The sequence below is a fragment of the Ovis canadensis genome, chromosome 11 (genome assembly GCF_042477335.2).
Source record: "Ovis canadensis isolate MfBH-ARS-UI-01 breed Bighorn chromosome 11, ARS-UI_OviCan_v2, whole genome shotgun sequence".
Classification (NCBI taxonomy): Eukaryota; Metazoa; Chordata; class Mammalia; order Artiodactyla; family Bovidae; genus Ovis; species Ovis canadensis.
Genome location: NC_091255.1, coordinates 62624279 through 62648834, shown reverse-complemented (window position 1 = coordinate 62648834; position 24556 = coordinate 62624279). Strand labels below are relative to the sequence as shown.

General features: G+C 55.5%; 1 protein-coding gene across 6 annotated transcripts in view; it reads left to right on the top strand.

The window, feature by feature from the left end:
• SEPTIN9 (septin 9) overlaps nucleotides 1-24556 on the top strand; it is a 180708-nt gene that overhangs the window by 57384 nt on the left and 98768 nt on the right. Inside the window, exon 1 of one of the 6 annotated variants that reach the window (XM_069542036.1) lies at nucleotides 16375-16924. The exons of 4 other annotated variants lie outside the window; for them this stretch is intronic. In XM_069542036.1, coding sequence (XP_069398137.1) covers nucleotides 16870-16924 — 55 coding nt within the window. In that variant the 5' untranslated portion in view covers nucleotides 16375-16869. Of the gene's footprint in view, nucleotides 1-16374; nucleotides 16925-19131; nucleotides 19457-24556 lie in introns of those variants that run through there. One more of the 6 variants, XM_069542041.1, reaches the window with a different exon arrangement.

Below are 24556 nucleotides of genomic sequence, written 5' to 3'. Positions count from 1 at the left end.
ACCCTGTTGCCGGCAGGCTCTGGGCCAGATTCCCGGGCCTGGGTGTGGGGGTGATTGTCAGCCACACGTGTGCGAAGAGCTTGTGCAAACGCACCCCCCTGCCCTCCCCACAGCCCCCTAGATGGCTGCCAGGATTCTGCTCTGCAGCGCTGGCCGCTGAGGGGTCTTGTCTTTTGTCCCGGCTGGTGTGCCCCTTCATGTGTGTCGCACAGCTGTGTGTAGAGAGCCTGACAGTGGCTCCAAGGTCACGTGCCCATCCCACGCTCCTGCCTGGTGGGTGGAGACCCGCGTCCCACCCACGGTGGCCGCAGCATTTGAAAAGACTTCACAACAAGGGACGTGATGGGATCCCTGCAAAATCCGTGGAGGCTTTAGAAGCACGTGTTGAGGTTTGGAGTTTCCATCCTCAGGAGAAAACCAGCATCTGAACCTTTGAATAATGCTCGGTGTGGTCCTCACTGCTTGCTGGAAGGTTCTTCCCAGACCCAGAGGTACTGCTGCCAACAAGGACTCCCATCCCCCAGGACCGTGTGCAGGCTGCCTGCCCAGCTTCACTTGGGGGAAGCTATGCTGCCTTTTGTCACCCTGCTTATTTAACTTCTGTGCAGAGCATATCATGCGAAATGCGGGGTAGATGAAGCACAAGCTGGAATCAAGATTGCCTAGAGAAATATCAATAACCTCAGACATGCAGATGACACCACCCCTATGGCGGAAAGTGAAGAGAAACTAAAGAGCCTCTTGATGAAAGTGAAAGAGGAGAGTGAAAAGTTGGCTTAAAACTCAACATTCAAAAAACCAAGATCATGGCATCCCATCACTTCATGGCAAATAGATGGGGAAACAATGGAAACAGTGAGAAACTTCATTTTTGGGGGCTTCAGAATCACTGCAGATGGTGACTGCAGCCATGAAATTAAAAGATGCTTGCTCCTTGGAAGAAAAGCTATGACCAACCTGGACAGCATGTTAAAAAGCAGAGACATTACTTTGCAGACAAAGGTCTAGTCAAAGCTATGGTTTTTCCATTAGTCATGTATGGATATGAGAGTTGGACTGTGAAGAAAGCTGAGCGCCGATGAATTGATGATTTTGAATTGTAGTGTTGGAGAAGACTCTTGAGAGTCCTTTGACTGCAAGAAGATCAAAACAGTCAATCCTCAGTGAAATCAGTCCTGAGTATTCATTGGAAGGACTGATGTTGAAGCTGAAACTCCAATACTTTGGCCACCTGATGTGAAGAACTGACTCACTGGAGAAGACCCTGATGCTGGGAAAAATTGAAGGCAGGAGGAGAAGGGGCTGACAGAGGATGAGATGGTTGGATGGCATCACCGACTCACTGGACATGAGTTTGAGTAAGCTCTGGGAGATGGTGATGGACAAGGAAGCCTGGCATCCTGCAGTCCATGGGGTCGCAAAGAGTCGGACATGACTGAGTGACTGAACTGAACTGATGCTGCCTCTGGCTCAGTTATCCCCCCGCTGCATGGATATTGTGAGCACCCTCCGTGACCTGCCCCCTCCGCAGCTTCTCCCAAGCATCGTTGCAGGGACCTCACCTGGCCTGGCCTCTAGTCCAGTCTCCCTGTCCTTTAGACCCTCTTGTGGGGGCTCAAAGCCGAGTCCCCTGCGGCTCTGGGGCCTTTTAAGGTGCAGGCCAGTGGATGCAGGGGTTGGACAGGTGGAGCCCATGTCCCAGCAGTGCCTCTGGTACCTGGCCGCCTGGGCAGGCCCCCTGTCCTCCTCGCACCTCCACTCCTGTGCAGAAAGGGGGGTACTAGAGAGCTTGCATTCTGGGGGTTCATGAGGAATAAAGGAGGTGATGATATAATGAAAGGAGATGATGAATGTTGAAGAGAGTGGCTTTCTGGAAAGCGCCTCCTCTTGTCTTCCCTCTGGTTCTTACTCATCCTCCATCTTTTTCTCCCCCTCCTCCCTCTCCCTGCATGGCCTCCGGCCCTAAAGCTGATGCCCCCAGTGGTGCCCTCCACTCCTCTCCTCTCTTGGGTTCTCTAAGTGGGAACTCCAGCACAGGCTGGGGCTCTGGCAGCCAGAGCTTTAGTGGGTCTGATGGCAGTGCTTGCTGGCAGGGGGGGCCAGCCTCAGGGGCCACACCCCCAGGGTCAGGACTGAATGCCGTGGGAGAGGAGGCTGGGACAACTTCACTTGTGGCTTTATGCATTTAGGATGTTTGCGGGGCCAGAGCATAGCTGAAGAAGCTGCTGGCCAGACGTCCACAAGAGTCAGTTTGGTGCCCAGACCAGGCTGCCGGGGGCATCTCATCAGGCAGGCAAACGGGCATCAGGGGAGGAGCTGACAGTCCCTCAGAATCTATCATATCCCCAGAAAGGGCAGGAGGGCGAGTGGGCTCCTGGGCTGGCCCACACTAGCTGTAGGATCCTCCAGGTCCTGGCACAAAGAGGACGGGCCGGAGGAAGAAGCAGGGGGGCCTTTGACCTTTAAGGCACACGTGCTCAATATGCACCCTTCTTGCAATCTTATTTTTTAATTTAAAAATTTGTGATCGTCCTGATTACGTACACAATCATTGCCAAATATTCCAGTCTCACTCTCAAGAGTTCTCCCTGATTACCTAGTCCTTGTACTCACCCAGGACAACTGCTTACACACCAGGGCGCTGCAGGCGGAGTGGGGACCTACTGTTCTGATCCTGGCTCTGTCAGTAAGAGCCGTGTGACCCTCGGCAAACCATTCTGCCTCTTCAGGTCTAGTTTTTTTTTTTGGAGGGAGGACATATATTTATTTATTTGTTTGGTTGCGCTGGGTCTTAGCTGCGGCGCGCAGGATGTTCAACCTTTATTGCAGCATGCGAGCTCTTGGTTGTGGCATAAAGGATCTAATTCTTGGACCAGGGGTTGAACCTGGGGTCCCTGCATCAGGAGCACAGTCTTACCCACTGGACCACCAGGGAAGTCCCTAGGTCCAGTTTTCATATTTGTAAAACAAAGGGATTAAACTCTATATTATTGATAATACAAGCTACCATTTAGCAAGCTCTTGTTTTATGCCAGACATTTTCCACTTACTAATCCTTACAATCTAGATATTGTTCTTAACATAGTTACTGGGAGCTTGGAGAGGTGCAGTAACTTGCCCTCAATCTCAGCCTGGTGAATGACTGCCCTGGGTCTGCACCCACCATCTGACCAGAGGCTCAGCACCTCCTGATATTCTGGGCATGTGCTTTGTTCCTGATGTTCCTGCCAGTTCCATTGTTTCTTTGCTGCTCTGTTCTGTCCAGCACACACCTGACTGTGTGTGTGACTTTCACAATCTATCCCAACATGTCACTCTCCAGAGCAGTCCCAGCCTATGCCGGGCGTGTATTTATTTGCTGCCTTCTCTGTTTTACGTTTGTTAGCGAATATCCTCTATCAGTAGGGTTGCAAAGAGTCGGACATGATCGAGCGACTGAACTGAACTGATCCTCTATCAAGCGCAGGTCTTTCTGTTCCAGTTTCAAACATCAAAACAGACAAAACAAACCTTGGTCGAATTCGTCTGTTCATTTTGCTTTAACCACATCTATGGTATCAGACAGACTCTGCCAGGGGCTCCGTGCATAAAGCTGGGAACCCTGCCCTGCCTTCTCCTGCCCAGACTAGCAGGATGATGGGCACACATGGTATCAGTCGGAGTGCCATCTGGCTGCATAACAAAGACTAACACAATAGAAGCTTAAGCAGGAGAGAAGTTCCTTTTTCTTCCGCTTCCTAGTCCAAGTATAAGCAGTCATGGTGGCCCCCGAGCAGCCAAGACTCAGTTTGTTTCTCCTTTGTGACTGCCATCTTCAATATGCAGCCTCCACCTCATGAAATAAGAGGGCTGCTTCAGCTCCTGCCATCCATCATGTCCACATTCCAGCCATGGTGGGGAGGGAGGGGCAGGAGTGTCCTAAAAGTTGCTGCTGCTGCTGCTGCTGCTGCTGCTGCTGCCGCTAAGTCGCTTCAGTCGTGTCCGACTCTCTTTGCGACCCCATAGACGGCAGCCCACCAGGCTCCCCCGTCCCTGGGATTCTCCAGGCAAGAACACTGGAGTGGGTTGCCATTTCCTTCTCCAATGCATGAAAGTGAAAAGTGAAAGTGAAGTTGCTCAGTCATGTCCGACTCTTCTCGACCCCATGGACTGCAGCCTACCAGGCTCCTCTGTCCATGGGAGTTTCCAGGCAAGAGTGCTGGAGTGGGATTCCCTCCTGGTAGCCAGAACCTAATTACATGACCACTCCTAGAAGCAGAGGTGGCTGGGAAATGTATTCTTTATCTGGGCAGACATATGCCCAACTGAAACTTTTGTTACCATAAAGAAAGGGAGGTTAGATATTGGGGGAGCAATTAGGGTCTGTGCCACACATACTGATAACTCCCTTGGTATGTACAGAATGGTACTAAATTCTGTGGCAGGGATTACTCAGGGTAAAGGTGAGATTGGGAAAGAGTTCACCAAGGAGGTGACCTTTGCACTGAACTTCAGGGGCAAGAGAAATGTCTTAGGTCGAGAAAGGCAAATGGCAAATCTGTGCAATAATCTCCCATCCTGAAGTTAGGGCAGACATCACTAGTTGATTATCACCACTGTCTTTCTCCCTGATCTCTGAGGCAGCCTCAGAAATCTGCCCCACATCAAGATGGTGGGCCATTGATTGGATTAGCCTGCTGATTGAACCCTGTTTGGGTTTGCTGTTTTGCCCAGCAAAGAACTTTATAGACTTGCCACTCTCTGAAGATGAAAGAATCAGCTGTAGTGATCTGAGAGTTTCAGCCAGTGGTATGCACGTCTTTTGCCAGCTCTGTGTACAGTTAGGTCATGTTGGAAGCTTGAACTCAGCCATGGTGGGAGTATTGACATCACGGCAATTAACAAACACCATAAATCACTCTTTCCCTTGTCCACTGGAGCACATTGTTAAACATTTACCAGCATGCCACTGTTTCAGCCTGGCCTTTCATGCTTTCTTTTATATATCTATATTTATTTTTATTTATTGACTTAGCTGCATCTGATCTTAGATGTGTCATGTGGCATCCAGTTCCCCAACCAGGGGTTGAACCCAGGCCCCCTGCATTGGGAGCGCGCAGTCTTAGCCATTGGACCACTAAGGAAGTCCTGTTCATCCTTTCTTAATGAAAATCTTGCTGAAAGTTTGAGGACTGATTTCCGTTTTTATAGGGGGTTCCAACAGAATAGAGCTCACCCTCCTTGGAAGATCTTGCTCTGTCTTGAACTGAATGTCAGCTTCTACTGAGAACTAGAGGTGCAGTCGTGAATGAGGGAGATTCGGAAGACCCGTAGGATTAACGGTGGTGGTTGTGTTGTGTTCTGGACAACTGAGGCTTGCAGACGGGGTGAGAGGGTGGAGCTAGGAAAGTGACACGGTTCTGCAGAAGGGGGACATGTGTTGAGATTTGGACGACGCTGAACCTTTTCCTGGATAAACGTTCTAGATTATTCATTAGCAAGTGGTCAAACCTCTCAGCCTCTGAGTTGCATACCCTGCTGGCCCAGAAGGCCCCACGCACCATATGTAAGCTGTGTCAAATTCCTTCTCTCCAGTGGTGGGGGGATGGGTCTGTGGCCTGTCTGGATGTGCTGGCACTTGGTGATTCACTGACCTAGAATGTCCTCGTTCACCTCCTTGGAAGTGACGCCCCCCCCAGGGCCTCGGGGTGCATCTGTGTGCAGGCCTGTTCTCCATTTGTGTAGCAGCTTCAGCTAAAGGCAGGCTCCCTGCCCCGCCCTTCCCTTCGGACCACAAAGCTCCAGATGTATGCTCACTCGGCAGAGATGGCAGGCTCACATCTGTGGCCACGTGGATGAAAGAGCCGTGGGGATCCAGACTCCACGGGCCCTGTAACCAGGGTAGACGAGGCCCCATCTGGAATGTTCCCACCCTGTCCCCGAAGGTGAGAAATTTCTCTCTGCTGAAGCACAGCTGTGCTGAGAAGGTGGCCCATCTGGTTGGCAGGATTACTGGGGCATAGCAGGGGGAGGGGTGATGCTCATGACTTCCTTTCTCCTCAGACTTGGGTGCCCCGTCTCACTTTCTAACCCGCAGCAGGAGAACACGGTCACTCCTCCGTGCTGATTCTCTGCTCCAAGAAGCCCGCCTACAGATTCCTTGCTGCCTGGCGTCCCCCTCCAGTGAATGGTCTGGGTTACAGGCTGCCCCAGCCACTGGGAAAACCCATGGGGTCCCAAAAGAGAGCTGCCCCACCCAGGGGCTCAGGGAGGCTCCTGCTGAAGGACTGAGAGTGAGCTAGGCCAAGGAGGGTGGGAAGGGCTTGCCGGGTGGAGGGAATAGAGTAGGACAGGCATGGAGCTGTGACACCCAGCTTGTGCAGGAACCCGGAGCAGCCAGGCTTGAGCAGAGGGCGAGGAGAAGCACCGGGAGAGGGAAGGAGTGGCTGGCAGCAGGCCGAGGCCTGGTTGTCAGCCCTGCTGGGCTCCCATTGGATCCAGAGAGTGACGGGTCACATTTGCCTTTATTGATTCTTTATTATCTATTCATTTGGCTGCCTTGAGTCTCAGTTGCGGTATGTGGACTCTCTAGTTGTGGAGCGTGGACCCAGTGGTTGCGGCACACGCACTTAGTTGCCACGTGGCACATGGGATCTTCATTCCCAGACCAGGGATCGAACCCATATCCCCTGCGTTGCACAGTGGATTCTTAGCCACTGGACCACCGGGGAAGTCCACATTTTGCCTTTAGAAAGGTTTCAGTTTGGGGGCTGCCAAGACCCCAAGCAGGGAAGCCAGCTTGGAGCTCCCCTCCCCAGAGCCTAGGGCGGAGTGGCTGAGAAAACCTGAGAATTTAGTATTAATGAAAAGCAAGCCCACAAACCCCCCTATCCTCCTACTCCAAGATGGGAAGGCTGGTAATTCGTCTTTAGCAGCCTTGGGGCCAGATTCCAAGAGAGTTCACCTTCTCGGCTCCCTGCCTATGAGGGTCTGCTGGAGGACTGTTGGTACCCAGATGGGTAAGGGCATGGCTGCCCAGAGCCCCAGGAACCAGGGAGACACCGAAGGACCTACCCCTGCCTCGGGGGCCCAGGGTATAGACAGTCCCAGGGAATCTGTGGGCCCCGGGCCGGTGGCCTCCAGCTGGATTGCCTCTGTCCTCTGTGTCGGTCTCGCCCCTCACACAGGCCCAACCGGAGCTGGCAACCCCCTGGCAAGGGCCCTGCCGGGCAGAGTCATCTGGGCGAATGACTCATGCTGCGGGGAGGGGAAGAGCGGGGGACGAGTGAGTTAATAGCAAACCCATTACATCCCAAAGTCACTTCACACGAGGGACAAATGGTCCATTGAGGTTGATTTGGCTGCCGGCTGACTCCAGCAGCACCCGGGGTGGGGAGATTTCATTATCCAGGGAAGCAGCACCAGATTGCTGGGAGGCCCCCCACCCCCGTCCCCGCCCCACCAGGACGCCCGCTCTTCCTGTCCCTCTCCCTCCCACATGGGGCTTTCTGTTCCCAGGGCTGCGGCCCAGCATCGGGAGCCTGCATCTCAGGTACCCTCTCCTCTTGTGGGGGTCACGGAAGGCGAAGGGGCATGTCCAGGCGCACGCAACATCCTCTCACATTCATGGTGGACTGGGAATGGGGTGGAAAAAAAAAAAGATCCAGTCCAACAGGAAGCCCCCCCACACACACATTTTGGCTATGGAGGGAGCAGATACCCCTAATTGCAGGCCCCCAGAAAGATCTGGTAGTAAAACTATGGTCCACATCTCTGCATCACCTTTTACTTTTGTATTCTGGACCAGAGTACAGTGGCTATCTCTTCCATGGGCAAAAGCTATGGTTAGGCAAGCTTTAATTCATTCCCTTTTCCCACCCCTATGCCCCAGACCATCTCTTTTATTTTTAAACTTTTATTTATTTATTTGTAAAATATTTATTTTGCTGCACCAGGTCTTAGTTTTGGCATGTGGGCTCTTTAGCTGAGGTATGTGAACTCTTGGTTCATGTGAGATCTTGTTCCCTGACCAGGGATTGAACCCCAGGGCCCCCTGCATTGGGAGCATGGAGTCTTAACCACTGGACCACCAGGGAAGTCCCCCCAGCTCTTTAAAATAACCCAGACTGGCTAAAGATGAGTGAACAGCACAATAAGTACTATCTCCCCATCACCGGAGGTGTGCAAAGGTAGGGCGGATGAGATTATTAGGGAGCAGGCATTAAAGGAGATTCCAGCAGGGTTTGTGGATGCAGGGTAAGCCTTGAAGAACCTTCCGAGAGGGTGCAGAAGACAGGGGCAGGGACTTGCTTTCCTGCCCTTCCCGTGCTGACCGGCCACCACTCCGGGCAGTGGGCTGGGCTATTGTCAGGGCAGGTGGCCACCGTCCAAGGGGCCAGGCTGGCTGGCAGCTCCCCAGGGAAAATCTCGGCTTGATCACTGCGGTGACTTCAAAATAAGCGTGGCCGCAGAGGCCCTGTTGCCCCTTCTTCTCTGCTCGGATCCCGTTGTTCTTGCTGTTCCTGCTGACGTGGAACTAGGGTGACTCAGCCTTGTCCCCACACTGCTGCAGTGACGAGCAGCTTCCAAGCCTCTGAGCCCTCAATGCAGGGCGCCTGCTGGAGAATAGTGGCAAGGAGGCCAGGACAACGATGGCCCCCGGGGACAGCCTGTCCCCTCCTGGGATGTGGCCTGGCCAAGTCTCCTGGCTGCCCTGGTGGGGGTGAGGAGTCTGCAGGCTGACACAGTGACTGGCTGCTTCAAGGCTGGGTTGGTCCCAGGCCAGCCACTCCTCTGAGGCCCCTTGTGTGACTTTGCTGAGCTATCAGAAGGGCCCGAGGGAGTTTCCCATCAGCTGGGGGATGTGGGCTGTGTCCCCTACTTCATCTCTGTATCTTCAGCCTCAATTGGCAGCTAGGAAGCTGGGGGCTTGAATCCATTCCAAAGCCCGATCCAGGGGGCTTGGGGTAGGAGCAGAGGTTCCTGGGGCTGTGCAAAGAGGGAAGAATCAAGAGTAAAATGTGAGTCCTCAAAAGAAGAGACTTCCTCCTCCCCCATCGTATCTGGGTGATAGCTCATCACGCCAGCATCCCAGACAGCTGAATGTGCCCATCCAAAGCCCATGGACACGTGGATAAACAAATGACTCTCCAGAGCCACAGTCTGGGTTCAGCTGGTGGGGAGTCATCTTGCAGGGTCATAACTTCCCCCAGGTCCTTCTGCTCCCTGTGTTAGCAGCCGCCTCCATCTGCCCTGGCTCCCAGAGCCCCACGGGGTTTAATATCACTGCAGGGAAATGTGCCATGAGTCTGAAAGATGGGAGAGGCGAGCCATGCTGCCGTCTCGGTCACATTATCAGAGCCGAGAGGCAGATTCAGCCCTGAGTTGGGGGGGCTGTCAACTGGAGTTGGAGGGCTCGGGGCTCACAGAGGGACGGGGAGCCCTGTGTGCCTGGAGCCCAAAGGCCAGGAGCTTCCTTCGGTGGCTCGACAGCATGATTTAGAAGAGTAAGATTTTTGTTTAAAAGTCCCCCTGCCTCCGAGATAAGGGCCAGGCTGCTGTGGTCAGGGTTTGCTCTAAGTGTTCCGAGCAAAGGAGGCCGGAGTGAGAACTGGGAAGTTTGGGAAACAGATTGATCATGTGCTAAAGGAACGGCATTCCCCTTTGAAGTGAAACCTTCTGGTTGCATTTAAGCCGCCAGGCAGATGGCGTAAGGGGGTTTTGGAGCCTACACACCGGTTAAATGTCAGCTGTAGCCTCAGATGGGCTTCACAGGAAGATTCAGAATTGGGCTGCCTGAGAGACTTTGTGGTCAGAAGCATGGCTGCTGCTGATGTCTCGGGGCGATAAAGGGCCACGGGGCCTGGGGGCTCGGCCCAGGGCAGACGGTGTCCTGCCTGTCACCTCTGTGCAGTGCTGGCAGGGACGCACAGAGTCTGGGCGGTGTCCCCAAGGGCCCTTCTGCCCCGCTAGGGTAGTTCCCTGTCGGGGGTCCCTGTGACCTTGCCCCCCACAAAGGGAACTGAACTCTGTCATTCCACAGGGTCTAACAGGGTCTCGGGGGAGTCTCAGGGGGTCTCCGTTGCAGGCCTGGAGGCGAAGGAGCAGCTGGCTCAAGGTGTCTCCTGGGGAACCCTGAGGTGGTCGTTCTGATGTTTGAAAGGAAATGACAGACAGGGAGCCAGCAGGGGAAGACCTGGGGGAGGCCGTCCAGGCCGAGAGGGCAGCTAAGGTGGGTGTCCGGCAGCAGGAGGCAGAGGCGAGACAGAGGCTGGGGGAGGGGGGTGGGCAGTGAGTGAATAGGTGAGGCTGCAGTGGTGGGTAGAGGCCAGGGCACCCGGGACCTCGGCAGCCTCGGCGAGGACACTGCAGTCCATCCACTCTAAGTGTGGACCAGGCTGTGGGGGCTCACATCGTCTGACCTCACTTTGAAAGCCTCATCGTGAGTTCTGGGGCAAAGGGAAGCGAGAGGCATAGCAAGCAGCTCAGTCGGGAGGTTTTGCCGGAAGCCGGGGAGAGGGGACAGCCGTAGGACAAGAGCCAGCTGTCGAATTTTGAGACATTTTGTGAGCCGGTTGTTAAACACAGTCGTCATTAAAATTGTAATTGTATGTTATAAAATATGGGATTTCCATTTCATCTAATGTACGTTTTGGGAAATGTTGTTCAGTCGCTAAGCTATGCCCGACTCTTTGCAACCCCATGGATTGCAGCATGCCAGGCTTCCCCGTCCTTCACTATCTCCTGGAGTTATCTCAAGCTCATGTCCTTTGAGTCAGTGATGCTATTTAACCAGCTCATCCTCTGTATATAAATTATTATTTTAAATTGAATTCTGTGGAATTGTTATACAATCTGCTTCCCAGGTTGTGCAGAAGCCCTTCCCTTCTCCAGGGGATCTTCCTGACCCAGGGGATGGAGTCAGCCTGCTAATGCAGGGCACACAAGAGGCGTGGGTTTGATCCTTGCACTGGGAAGATCCTCTGGTGGAGGAAATGGTAACTCCCCAGTATTCTTGCCTGGAAAAATTCCAGGGATAGAGTAGCCAGGTGGGGCTTCAGTCCATGGGGTCGCAAAGAGCTGGATATAACTAAGCGCACACACACACACACACACACATATCATACAATCCAGTCATTCCACTCCTGAGTTTATACCCAGAATTAAAAGAATTAAATGCAGAAACTTGAAGAAATGTTTGTACACCCATGTTTGTAGCAGTGTTATTCACAATAGCCAAAAGGTGGAAGTATCCAGGTGTCCTTTGGTTGATTAATGGATAAACAAAATTTGGTATATATGTACAGTGGAATATGATTCAGCCTGTAAAAATAAGGAAATTGACACATGGTAAAACATGCACGCCTTGAATAATGAATCTTGAAGACATTATACTAAATGAAATAAGCCAGACACAGAAGGGCAAGTATTACAATTGCATTTTACGTGAAGTAGTCAAATTTGTAGAAGACAGCAAGAAGTGTGGTGGTTGCCAGAGCTTGGGGAGAAGAAGCGGGGAGAGTGGAGAGTTATTGTGTAATGAGCATAGAGGATCAGTTTGGGATCGCGGAGAGTTTTGGAAATGGATGGCTGTACAGCTGTGTGAATGTACTTAGTGCCAATGAACTGCACTTACAGATGGTGGAAACAGTCAAGTTTATATTATGCATATTTTACCACAATAAGAATGCATTGATCTGTTAGAGAAAACTATAAAATTAAATCAGCGATGTATATGGTACGAATTAAATTACTTACAGGTAATTATATTAAGAATGAAGATAATAAATATGCAAAGTTCTCCACTTTCTAAGGATCTTATTACATTTAACCATCATCTTTGTTCTTGAATACTGGAATTCTCCAGGCAAGAATACTGGAGTGGGTAGCCATTCTCTTCTCTAGGGGATCTTCCTGACCCAGGGATCAAACCCAGGTCTCCTGCATTGCAGGGGGATTCTTTACCTTCTGAGCCACCAGGGAAGCCTTTGGCAGCCTCCAAATTGTTCAAGATGGGACTATTTATAACATAGAAACAGGCAAATACTATATATCGGGTACAGTTGTATTTGCTGGTGGTTAAACCTTAACCTATTTCTGGTGGAGGGGGAGGGCTGGAGGAGGGACGCTCGAGTAGAGCAGAAACAAGCTGATATTTTTGAGGTAGACATTTTCTGATGGCTTGGATGTGACCAGGGCAGGGGAGGGAAAGGGAGACTTTGTGGGTGATGCCCCGATGCCTGGCTTGAGCGGTTGGGTGAATGGTGGCGCTGTTTACTGAGATGATGGCCTGAAGGGGCTTGGGGACTGTGCAAGGCCCAGCAGCTGATGGAGTGGAGGTTCCAGGGCTCAGGGAGGCCATATGGTGCTCCAGGTGCACGCAGAGCTGAGACCATATGGCCCCTGCCCCAGAGGAGACAGATGGTCCACTTCACGGGGTCCAAAGGCCCGGTTTGCTGGGCACACAGCCACTGTCCCCCTGCCGGTCCCCACGCCCCCTCCAGAGCGCAGGTCAGGGACGCTGCCTGGTGAGCCAGAGTGCTGTTTCCGCCCGTCCATTTCCTCCTCCCGCCCTTCCCGTGCTTGGCAAGGGCCACTCCACCTGGGCTGGACCTGCGGGCTTTCCCTTCAGGCTTGCTCCTTCCATCTCCAGAAGCGCTTCACACTACATCTTTCTCACCAGCCCTGGCCTTCAGCGTTCCTTATGAAAACTTGCTGTCTGAGTGCCCCATGCCCCCAGTTCCCTCCGGTTGCCACCTGCCGGCCAGCGTTCATTACCAGCTGTGGATTTTGTGGCGCCTGAGACGTCCTTGGGGAGAGGCAGCTTTGGCCTAAAGGGATGATTCGGATGGGGATTTAAGATCCACAGGAGTGTCCTGGGGCTGCCGTAACAAAGAACCACAAATCAGGGAGCTTAAAATAATTGATTCTCTCACAATTGGAGATGAGAAGTCTGAAATCAAGGTGTCAGCAGAGCAAGCACTTTTTTTCTTGTTGATATATATATATATTTATTCATTAGCTGCACTGGATGTTTGTTGCTGCACACTGGCTCTCTCTAGTTGCAGTGAGTGGGGGCTGCTCTCTAGTTGCCGTGCACAGGCTTCTCACTGCAGTGGCTTCTCTTGTTGTGCAGCACAGGCTGTAGGGCGTGCGGGCTTCAGTGGTTGCAGCTCTCAGCTCTAGAGTGAAGGGTCAGTAGTTATGGTGCAGGGGCTTAGCTGGCCCGGGTTAGGAGGGATCTTCCCGGACCAGGAATTGAACTGGTGTCCCCTGCACTGGCAGGCAGATTCTTAACTGCTGGACCAGCAAGGAAGCCCCAGAGCAAGCTCTCTCTGAAGGCTCTGGGAAAGTCTTACCTTGCGGCTTCCGGCTTCCAGGGTCCCTAGTGTTACTTGCTTTGTGGCTGCATCACTCCCATCCCTGCCTCTGACTTCATGAGGGCCTTTTCTCTGGGCCTCCGCGTCTTCTTTTTGTCTCTACAAGGACACTGGCTGTCTCATTCAGGGCCCACTTTAACCCAGGGTGATTTTATCTCGAGGCCCTTGTGTGCGTGTGTGCTAAGTTGCTTCAGGCATATCTGACTCTTTGTGACCCATGGATTGTATGTAGCCCATCAGGCTCCTCTGTCCATAGGATCTCCCAGGCAAGAATACTGGAGTGGGTTGCCATGCCCTCCTCTAGGGGATCTTCCCCACCCAGGGATCAAGCTCGCGCCTCTTACGTCTCCTGTATTGGCACGAGGGTTCTTTACCATGAAGCTGAAGACCTTCAGCTTCATTACATCTGCAGAGAGCCTTACACCAAGCCAGATCTCATTCCAAGGTTTGGAATGGACTTATCTTTTGAGGGCTCACCATTCACTCCATTACATGTCTCATGGTGGACCTGCGAGGTAGGTGGCCCCTCTGATGTTCCCCAAATTATACCTTCTCCTTAGGCCAGGCCTACAAACGGTCTTGCTCTCGCCCATGGCCTTGGGAAAGCGTTACCATCACAGAATTCGGAGGCTTCGTGGTCCTTTTTCTCTCACCAAATTTAAGCTCATTTTCTTCTCTATGGTGCTGCTGCTGCTGCTGTTTTATCTGCCCAGAGGCCCAATCAGGATCGTCTGTCCAGACCCCAGCTCTGACTGCACATGCCCTGGGAAAGGGGGTTGGGGGGAGCCCTCCCCCATCCAGTTGGAATCAGGCCTTGTTAAAGTCCCGGGGCCCCAATCTGCACACAGTCATCAGAAGTGATCAAAGGATGGGGGATGATTAAAGGGCTGGGATGGATGATTTAAGCCGAGAAAGAGAAGGCCAGGGAGCAACTGGATTGTCTTCGAGTTCGGAGAAGGTAATTATTACTTGAAGGGTGGTGCCCAGCTGTTTCCCATCTCCTCTGAGGACAGGAAAAAAAGAGAAAATAAATGATGTACAATTAGAGCGGTTGGTTAGATACAAGGGTGAACTTCCTGGCTGGGAGTGTGGCCAAGTCCGCATTGGGTTTCCTGAGGGAACGTGGGGGTATCTCCTTACCTGGAGGTGTCTAGGCCTGGCATTGGCGGCCTCGGTGGTTAAGTGGAGGAAGGCCAGAGGCAGAGGGATGCGCTCACTGGACTCTGAAGCACAATCGTGCCAACATTCTGGCCTCAGAGGTCTGCTCCCTCCTGCCATTGTCCTTTGGGTTCCCATAGGCGAGCATTTTGGTGAGGTGTGGACCCTGGCAGGCCTCCCTGAGGAGATAAGCATAAGTATGTTTAGCTCCACTGTGAATGGAAGTGAATAATACACTATAAACTGACCCTGTGTGAATCTGGTAGAACTCCAAGCCAGCTCCCTGGGAGAACAATCACATGGGTGTGTCTACACTCACCCAGTGCTTTTTATAAAAACACTGAAGAATAACGGTATGGCCCAGGCTGGACACTGCCCTATCTCTGGGACCCAGCATCTTCCCAGGGGGTATGGCGTAAAGCTGTTTCTTAGAGGGAGTGGACCACCACACTCCCAAATACAGGGCGGGCAGGTGGCCAGAGCATTGGACAACCAGGCGGGCCCAGGTGCTGGTTTTCAGACAAGTTGTGCCGTGGGCTGGTGTGGAAGCCATCAGGGTGCCATTAATGACAGTGGCGACTCCATTCCTGAAACCCCTGCTCCCAGGCAGAGGGTGTGCGCGCATCTGAAATGTCTGTGGTTTTGCAGTTCCCTGTCCACAAACTCACTTGGTTGAAAATAGTTCAAAATATCCAAGGCATGAGGGAGGGAGAGACTGGTTTTCTTAAAAAGGAAGGACTCGAAAAAGCGCCTCTAACCTAGCGCATTCTCGGTGAGAGGGCCCGAATAACCAGGATGGCACTCAGGGCTCAGCAGCCCTAGTGCATTTGGGATCTTTTAGAACTAGGGGTGTGGGGGGCTGGGAGGGGGGTAGTACTGACCAGCCTGAGACCCAGGACAAGTCCTCGGGCACTCACAGGCCACACTGAGGGCACCATATTGCCCCAGTTGCCCATCAGCTCAGGGAGCATCTCTCCCTGCTATAAATTCTCACACTGGCCCCTGACTAGGGGTAGAGGCCCTGGATTTAAGGAAACCGAGTTGGGCGGGAGAAAAGGCAGGAGTGCCTAACTGGCTGGGGGGATTGGAAGAGACCCCTTCCCCCACTGTTGGTGCCAGACCTCGGGGCCCTCCCAGGTTGCTTCTGAAGTTCCAGCACATCCTTTTGTCCCCAGTCCCGGGGACCTGCCTGCCTTGTAGGTAACAGGGTTTAATCAGTGTTTGTCGAATGGATGGAGAAGGGTAGAAATTAATTTACCCTGGAGGGCAAGGCCAGATGGGGCGGAGCCTCACCCGCAAGCTTCTGGCTCCCCGTCCCCTCCCCCAACTCCTGCCTTCAGATACTTTGAAATAATCTGCTTCTTACTAGGGGAGAACTCGAGGTCTACGCGCAGCCTTCCGAAAGCCCCTTGTTGTGCAGCGTGGGGGTGGCACGTGTCCCTGGCCGTCCCCGCTGGGCCAGCGGCTTTTTTGACACCAACCTCCGAGGGTACAGCAGGGACCTCGGGGATAGAGGGTTGGGGGAGGGTAGGGAGCAGCTGGAGGGGTGCCCCGGGCGGGTGGGATTCGGCGCCCCCTCCCCCCCCAGAGTCACGTGACTCGCGATCGCCGCCCACCCCCACCCCCCACCTCGGCTCTAGGCCAACAGGCCGAGATCTTGCAGGCCGCCGGCCCGAGCGCTTAACCCTTGCGGGCGCTGAGCGCGCGAAGGCGGCGGCGAACTTTGTTTGGCTGCATAAATAAAACCTCGCGCAGAAGGATCCCTGCACCCCAGGGAAGGGGAGGAATCTCTTCCCCCACAACCCCGGCGCCGCCCCCGCGCCGCCGCCCGGCCTCCACATCCGCCCACAGCTGGCCACAGCGGGGCCTCCGGGGGGGTGGAGAGGGCGCCGGGGCCGCGTCCGTCGCCGTCCCCTGGGCGCGGGCCAGGCGGGGCGAAGAGGGGGGCGCTCGGGTCGGGCGTCCAGGACTCGGCCGATCCCCGCGGCCGCTGCTCGGGCCCCAGCTCCCCACCCACCAACCCCGCCACCCCATCCCCCGCCCAGGCCTGGCCTTGACGGGCGGGCGGAGCAGCCAGTGCGAGACGGGGAGGCCGGGCCCCGGGTGCGGGGAACCTGATCTGCCCGGGAGGCGGGGGCGGGGCGGGGCGGGGGCGCGGGGAGCGGGGAGCGACGGCGCTCGCCTGCCTCCCCCATTCATTCAGCGGAGCCCGGGGGCCGAGGGGCTCCGGCGGCCAACTCTGCACGGCGGGAGCGCGGGCGGCCCGCCCCCCCAGCCAGCGCGCAGGGCCGGGGCCGGCCCGGGGCGCCTCCTCGCTGCCGCCCTCAGCGCGCCGCGCCGCGCCAGAGCCACCATGTCCGACCCCGCGGTCAACGCGCAGCTGGACGGGATCATTTCGGACTTCGAAGGTGGGTGCTGGCCGCCCACCGCACGCCAGGGGGCCCCTCGGGGAGGACCCCCGCGCGAGACGGGGGCACGGACGGGGAGGCGGGACCGCTATGGGGCGCCCTCCCGCCGCGGCCCCCCCACTGCCCCGCGCCCGCGTAGCCTCCGAGGTGGACCCCGTTCGGGGGACGCGGGGACCGCGCGCCCTTGCTGGCCCCCGCGCTAGCCCTGCGCGCTACCGCCGGGTTTCCTTCCTTTTATTGTTGTTTGTGTTTGTCGAGCGACAACAGTCTCCTCGAGGGCTCGTCCTCGAAGGACCCGGGCGCGCAGTTTTCCTCTCGGCTTGTCCTTCAGTCTTCTCCGTTGCACTCTCCTCGTCGGCCTCGGGGGCTGGTCCTTGGGGCGGGTTGGGGGAGTTAGTTACCCGTCCCCCGCGTCCTGCCCGCAGGACAGCCGCCTCCCACCCTCTCGCCTACATCAGTTTCGGGGCCGGGGCTCAACAGAGAATCCGGGCTGGGGAGGGACCCGAGTGGACACGGCCCAGGCCGCGGCGAGTCTAGAAGGCGGGGCGGGGTGGGGGGGCGCGTCCCACTGCCCCCATCCGGGCCTGGGGACGTCGTCGGCTGCCTCCCAGATTCCGGCCGTAGCGGGGAGGGGGCCCTGCTTGCCGGTAGGGAGCGCGTGTTGGTCCCCTCCTCCCTCCGGGGTTTCGAAAAGTGTGAAGGGGACGTGGGGAGCTTCTCCCGCCGGCTGCGGTAGGACGTCCAGGGCTCGTGTACGCGTGTAGCTTTCGTGCGCCCTCCTGCCTGCCGGTGGCTCTGCGTCCTGCCTCCTGGGGAGTGAATAAAGCGGTCGGAAGGGAAGCTCACACAATAGTCTCCAGCACTTCAGCACTTCGGAGCCAGATTTCGGAGGGGCGGGTCTGTCTCTGCTGAGATCTGGAGCCCCCGCCCCTCGAAGGGGCTCCCAGGCAGCCTTTGGGCAGACCCTTCTGGTGGGCCCCGACCTGGGGAAGGCTGGGTTGAAAGGAGTGAACAAAAGTCCAGGTGCCAGGCTGGTCCTCAGGGCAGAATCAAGGCCGGGGTCTGGGGTCGCAGAGCCCAGCCGGGCATTTGGCCCACTTGGGGTCAGCTCCATTTGCAGGGGGACTTCTGGGGACCAGAGCCTGGCTGGACCCCAGGCAGAGCCCCAACAGCTGTAATTCTGGGCTGGGCCTGGACTGGCTTAGCAGGGGGTGGAGAGGCAGGAGGGGGTGGGGTCCAGCTCAGGCTTGCCTTGTGCTAGGGACGTGCCTGCTGGGGGCTGGCTCTCTGGTTGGAGCACTTTTCTGACTGTGACACTGAGCGCTGAGAGGAGTTCTGGTCTACAGAGCTGTGATGGCTTGTCCCGACCTCTTGGGGTGTGTGCTCATACTTGAGGTCTCCCCGAGTCTGTTTTGCCTTCAGCTCGCCCCCAGCCACTGCCGGAGGAGGAACACACTTCTAGGGCTTTTCATGCCTAAGAGTCTGAGTGGGAGAACTGGTCGACCTGGAGACGGCTGCCTGCTTCAGGTTCTGCACTCTGTATACTTTTCTCCTGAGGCCTGTGTGAATTAGGTCGGCTCGCGGTCCCTGACATGAAAGCAGGAGGTCAGGAGCCCTGAGGCAGTCGGAGGAGGAGGAGGTTTAGGGGTCATGCTGTCACAGTACATGCCGCAGAGGTTGTTGGCACCTCTGACTCGGGGCCCGCATGCAACTCCATCCTCTCCCGAAGTGCCCCATCTGGAGATGCCAGCAGCCTCGGCAGCTGTTCTCAGGCAGCTTCTCAACCCTCTCATCTGGTGGAGACAATGGCCTCATTGAGACCATCCTGGTGTGGCAGTTGGCAGCCCCGCGCTTGTGCTTTCAGGGGGGGATTTCTCACTGAGGGAGCAGAGCCTGGACCCTCTGGTTCCTGGTGTGCGGCAGCCTCCCCACTGTGTACCCTGCAGACTCATGCACTGAAGGCAGGCGAGTTAGAGCCCCTCGTGTGCACATTGGTTGTGTGTGTGTGTATACGTGTGTGCGCTCTGTACACATGGCCAGCTTGGAGACCAGAAAGGCAGCCTCCCCAAGAGCCCCCGAAACTCAGAGTGGAGTTGGGTGTGGAGAGTGACAGCTCTGGACAGACAGACGTGGGAAGGAGAGATCAGGGCAGGAGGAGTGTCTGACCCAGAGCAACTGTGGGTGATACTGGTTGGCAGAACCAGGACGGAGAAAGGTCGTGGTGGTGGAGGAGGCGGAAATCTGGTTGCAGGCAGGAGGAGGAGCCCGCTCGGGCCAGGGACAGTGAGCTGAGTAGGGGAGGCCAGAATGAGCTGGCCCATTAGGGCTGGGGCATGAGAGGGGCCAGCTCGTGACAGTCAGACAAGCAAGGTCACGGAGGACCAGGTGTGCCTGCCCGCCGGGAGCCCAGACCATCCTGGGGAGGCGGCCAGAGTGGCCAGGATTGGAGCCGGAGGAGCGCTGGTCTGTTTCCGTGGGGCCGGTGGGGGGCCTCTGCCCGGGCTGCCCGCTTGATATCTCAGTTTCTGCAAGGTAGGGTCAGAGGGGTGGGAGGAAATCCTGGCTCCTCGACAGCTGCATATGTTGGTGGCTAAGATGGAGGCCCCAGGGGCCACCACCAAAGGCTGGAGAGTTCTGAGCCACTGTGGTTGCTGGGGGTGACTTTCAACCGGAGCAGACTGGAGTCCTACGACTGGGTCCCACTGGCTCTGTTGGGGTGTTCCCTGGAGGTCTGGGGCGATGGCAGTATCCAGGCCAAGGTAGCAGGCCCTGCAGGGCAGTCAGAAAGCTGTCCCAGTGGAGGTGTGTGTGTGTCAGGGGGGTTGTGAAGTGGATACCCCTGGTTAAATTCTGCTGACACCCCATATCCCGGGCACATGCTTCTCCCTTTCCTGGGGAACACTCTTCTCTTTTCATCCTGTTGTTTCTGCTTATCCCCTTACCTACCCTGGAGGATTGAGGGTGAGGTTGTTAAGCTCCTCCGCCATCACCGAGGTGGCGTGGAGATTCAGCATGTCTCCTATTTTGGAAGCGTCTGTGGATTCAGGTCTCCCCTGGGGACTGCCGGGCGGGGGTCAGTGTCCTCCGTGGGTGTGAACCTCCCACATTATGGCCCCTGCCCTCCCTCCAAGGAGGATCTCAGGGCTCCATGGAGACCCTCATGAAGGGGCAGGAAGAACATTTTGTGTTTTGCTGAATTGATTTTTTTAAAGTTTCGTTTCCCCTGTTGGAAGATGGGCTGCAGGTGGCCTCAGCACCCGTCACTCCCCGTGTGATGGGGTGGCTGGAAGGGTGACCCCATCTGCTATCTGGCTCCCGGCTGGTGGAGTACGGGGCAGGCGGACGGCATGTTCTCTAACGAAGGCAGGCCAAATCTGTTATCGCAAACACTATTACAAGTCGGGTCTTTGTGTAACAAAAGCCCTTCCAAGTGCCAGCTGTTGGCCTACTTTCCCAGCAGGGTTGGCTGTAACCGGATTTGCATGGGCTGAAAAAATCCTGAAAGTCCTTGATGTTGGTTGAGACGCAATCTGGCCCAGGACCCAGGAGTTCCGGTCCCAGAGCCGTCTCTCCCGCCTGGAGGAGGTGTCTGCCCTTCTGAACCTTTGACGTCTGTCCTCTGACGTCTCCTTATGGGACCCTGCCAGCTGGGCCCCAGAGCGTGGAGCGGGCAGCGGGCAGGGAGACGGGTGGGGAGATAAGACTGCAGTTGCACCTGCTTGTCTAGGAGCCCAGACGCCTCCTGGACCAGGGCTCCCTCGACGGCTGGGTCCAGGTTCCCCTCTTCCAGGAGGACAAGGCCTAGCTTGCTGATGGGTGTGAATATGCCCCTAATTAACACCGCTGGGCTTATTGAGCTATGAGTCCTGCTTTTCAGCGAGACCTGACGCCTCTTGAGAATACAGCATCCCCACAGTGCTCACCTGTGGCAGGAGACAGGTGCTGTGGTGGTGTGCGATCACTCACTGGATGGAAGGAACCAGCCTTCCTGGGACTCCGCTGATACCTGCTTGTGGCTACGAGGGGCTGGCTCTCTGACGGGTCTGACTACCACCAGCTGCGTTGGCCTGGTGCTGTTGGGTCCAAGGCCCGGGACTAGACTCAACCTCTGTCTTGATTGCGAGGAAATGCCAGGTGGCAGAAGGGTCCCCATCATCAGTGGGGCTGAGGTTTAGACTTGGGCCAGGGAGGTGGGTTGGGCAGGGACATCCCATGCTGTGGGGTGTCCATCTGGAAAGGCTTCCTGGAGGACACAGATCCTTCCAGGAAGTCTTTTTTTTTCGGGGTGGGGGGGTGGTGCTGTACCACACAGCCTGTGGGCTCTTAGTTCCCGACCAGAGATTGAACCTGGGCCTTTGGCAGTGGAAGCATGGAATCCTACCCACTGTAGGAAGGTTTGAAAGGGACAAGTGGGTAGAGTTTGCATCCCAAAGGAGAAGAAGGGCCTTTGGAGGGAAGTGGTGGGTAGGGCAGCTGGGTGGTAAAGGAGTCTTGGCCCGTGAGCCTCGGTTTCCCCTTCTGTTGAGTGGGGTTATGAACAGCCTCTGTCCAAGGATCGTCTTGGGGAGATAGCCAACAGCCTGAGCCTGGTTCCTGTTCCTGGAAGTATTGTGGGTGCTGCTGCTGTTGGGGCTCGAGGTGGGGGTCAGGTATTTGCCAGAATCGGGTGGGTGTGGATGCCTAAATGCAGGAATCTGGGTGATGGAAGGGAAGGGGTGCGAGGGTCTGTTGGGTCCCCGAGTGGTCGGGGGGAGTGGTGGTGAGTGAGGTTGTATACCAGGGTCAGCACGGTAGATTCAGGGCAGATATTTGTGCTACTGGCCAGCACGGGAGTCCTTGCCCGAGCCTGGGAGGTGTCACGCTGTCTCGCAGGCAGAACTTGGAGACTTGGGTCGAGTGGGCTGCCTGCAGGGTTCCTTCACTGGGGAGGTCATCCCAGTCTCCCCCGACCCCAGAGCACCCCAGATGGGTGGACTGTGGGCCCGCCCTGCAGACGACCCAGGCATATGCTGTACGGCCTGGCTTTGGAGACAGTGGGGTCGGGCTGCCTGCCCATGCCTTTGCTGGCTGCCAGCCTTCCTGAAAGAGAGTCGGAGCCGGGAGCTGGTGTCAGGGACGGGACGTGCTGACTGCGACATCCTCCTTGACCAGCAGCCCTATGCTACTCCTGATTGTGTTGCAAATCTGTAACTTGGTGCATCATCCCCTCCGGGGCCAATGTCCCAGCCAAGAAGCCGGGACTTGGAGGCCAGAGCTGCGTGCCTCGAGCTCACTCCCAGGGGCTGGTTAGCTCTGCACCCATGTGCCAATGTGAGAAGCAGATGGGCATGGGCTGGGGCCTCCGTGCCTGGAGAAAGGAGCCCCCAGGCTCAGTGGCAGCCGTGGACATCCCTGGGCCCGACACACAGTGGATGGCCACACAGTGGGTGTACTTGCTCAGGCCATGTTTGTGAGCGAGACTGTCCTTCCGGTAGAAGCAGTTGGCCTTGCGGCCTGTTCATGACGTGACATTGCCAAGGGCAGATGGCACGCTCACCCTGCAGAGCTGGAGACTTCTCAGCCTGGTGACCGTGGCCTTGGCACGGCCTTGGCAGGCCTCTAAGGGAGTGCTACAGCCCTCATCCTGGTGCTGGCTGAGCAGAATGTGGGCTCACCTTCTTTTTCTCCTTGAATGTCCAGCAGTCAGGGGAATGTCACATTCAGAGATGGAGCCCCCTACCACGGTTCAGTTCAGGCATCACCATTATCCTCCCGCCGCCACTGCCTGTTTACCAGCTGAATGCCCCTCACTCATTGTGCTGGGGGTGGGTTGGCTGCTAATAGAAGGCTCCTTGGGGTACAGACAGGACGACAGGCCAACAACACGGACCTGGGGGCCAGGCTTAAGGGATCCGTGATGGCCCCCAAACCCAGGAGTCCCACCTTCCTGCCAGGCCAGACCGGGTGCTTCTGATGGACTTGGAGTTCCCAAGGGCAGGTAGCAGTGGGTCATGGTGTAGACCCTCAAAGGCCTGGTGGTGTGTTTAGAATGGTGGGCTAGGGTAGGGGGTAAGAGGTGCTGGGCAAGCCAGGGGACTCTTGGGAGAGATTTATCAGAAGTCAAGGCCCCGGGGGATGTCATTTCCTGGGTTCATCCCAGAAACCCAGCCGGGAAGCAAGTTCCTTTGCTTTCCCTTGACGGCACCACCGAGGAAACGTGGTCAGACAGCGGCTGTCTTTGCAACCTCCTCTCGGTTTTTCCCAAATTTGGAGGCTAAGTTGCTTATGAGATGAAACGGGCTGGAAGTCTGTGGAACCCGGTCCCAGAAGGCTGAGGATTTGTAATTTCTCTGGCCAAACAGACCCAGTGGTTGGCCCCTAGACACCCCCCTTCCCCCGGCGCTGGGGGCATTTCTGGGCTCCGGCTGTTTAATTTGGTCTGGACAGAGCCCGAAGGCTCCGTTCAGCCTAGACCAGGAGACGGTCTGGACACTTCAAGTTTGTTGTCAGTTTTTAAAGTGCTGCCAATGCCCCGAGATTTAGGCAGAGGGACAAGAGAATGGCCTCCATGCAATTGGAGAATATACCCAGCGAGCGCCCCCTGCCCATAGCACGGAGTAGGGTTGCAGGGGCAGTGAGGAGCCCGGGAATGAGGCTCCAGCCTGCCTCTTTCTTTTTTCAAAAAGTCATTTTTAATTGGAGGATAATTGCTCTACATGTTGTGTTGGCTTCTGCCGTACATCAGCGTGAGTCAGCCATAGGCGTGCACATGTCCCCTCCCTCCTGAACCTCCCCTCTGCCTCCCGGCCCATCTCACCCCTCTAGGTTGTCACAGCACCCGGTTGAGCTCCTTATGTTGTACAGCAAGTTCCCATTAGCTGTCCATTTTACATATGGTAATGTACACGTCTCAATGCCATTCTCTCAATTAGTCCCACCCTCTCCTTCCCTCTCTGTGGCCACAAGTCCGCTCTCTATGTTGGCATCTCTGTTATTGCCACAGTAATAGGTTCATCAGTACTATTTTTCTAGATCCCATTATCTATATGTTAATAGACAATATTTGTTTTTCTCTTCCTGACTTATTTCACTCTGTATAACAGGTTCTAGTTTCATCCACCTCACTAGAACTGACTCAAATTCATCCCTTTTTACGGCTGTGTAATACTCCACTGTATATCTGAAACATATAGACAACTTCTTTACCCATTCACCTGTCGACGGACATCTGGGTTGCTTCTGTGTCCTGGCTATTGTAAACAGTGCTACAGTGAACATTGGGGTACATGTGTCTTTTGGTATTGTGGTTTTCTAAGGGTATATGCCCAGTAGTGGGATTGCAGGGTCATATGGTAGTTCATTTGAAAAGACCCTGATGCTGGGAAGGATTGGGGGCAGGAGGAGAAGGGGATGACAGAGGATGAGATGGCTGGATGGCATCACTGACTCGATGGACATGGGTTTGGGTGGACTCTGGGAGTTGGTGATGGACAGGGAGGCCTGGCGTGCTGCGGTTCATGGGGTCGCAAAGAGTTGGGCACGACTGAGTGACTGAACTGAGAGATGGTAGTTCTAGTCCTAGTTTTTAAAGAAACCTCTTTACTGTTCTCCATAGTGGCTGTGTCAATTTACATTCCCATCTATAGTGCAACA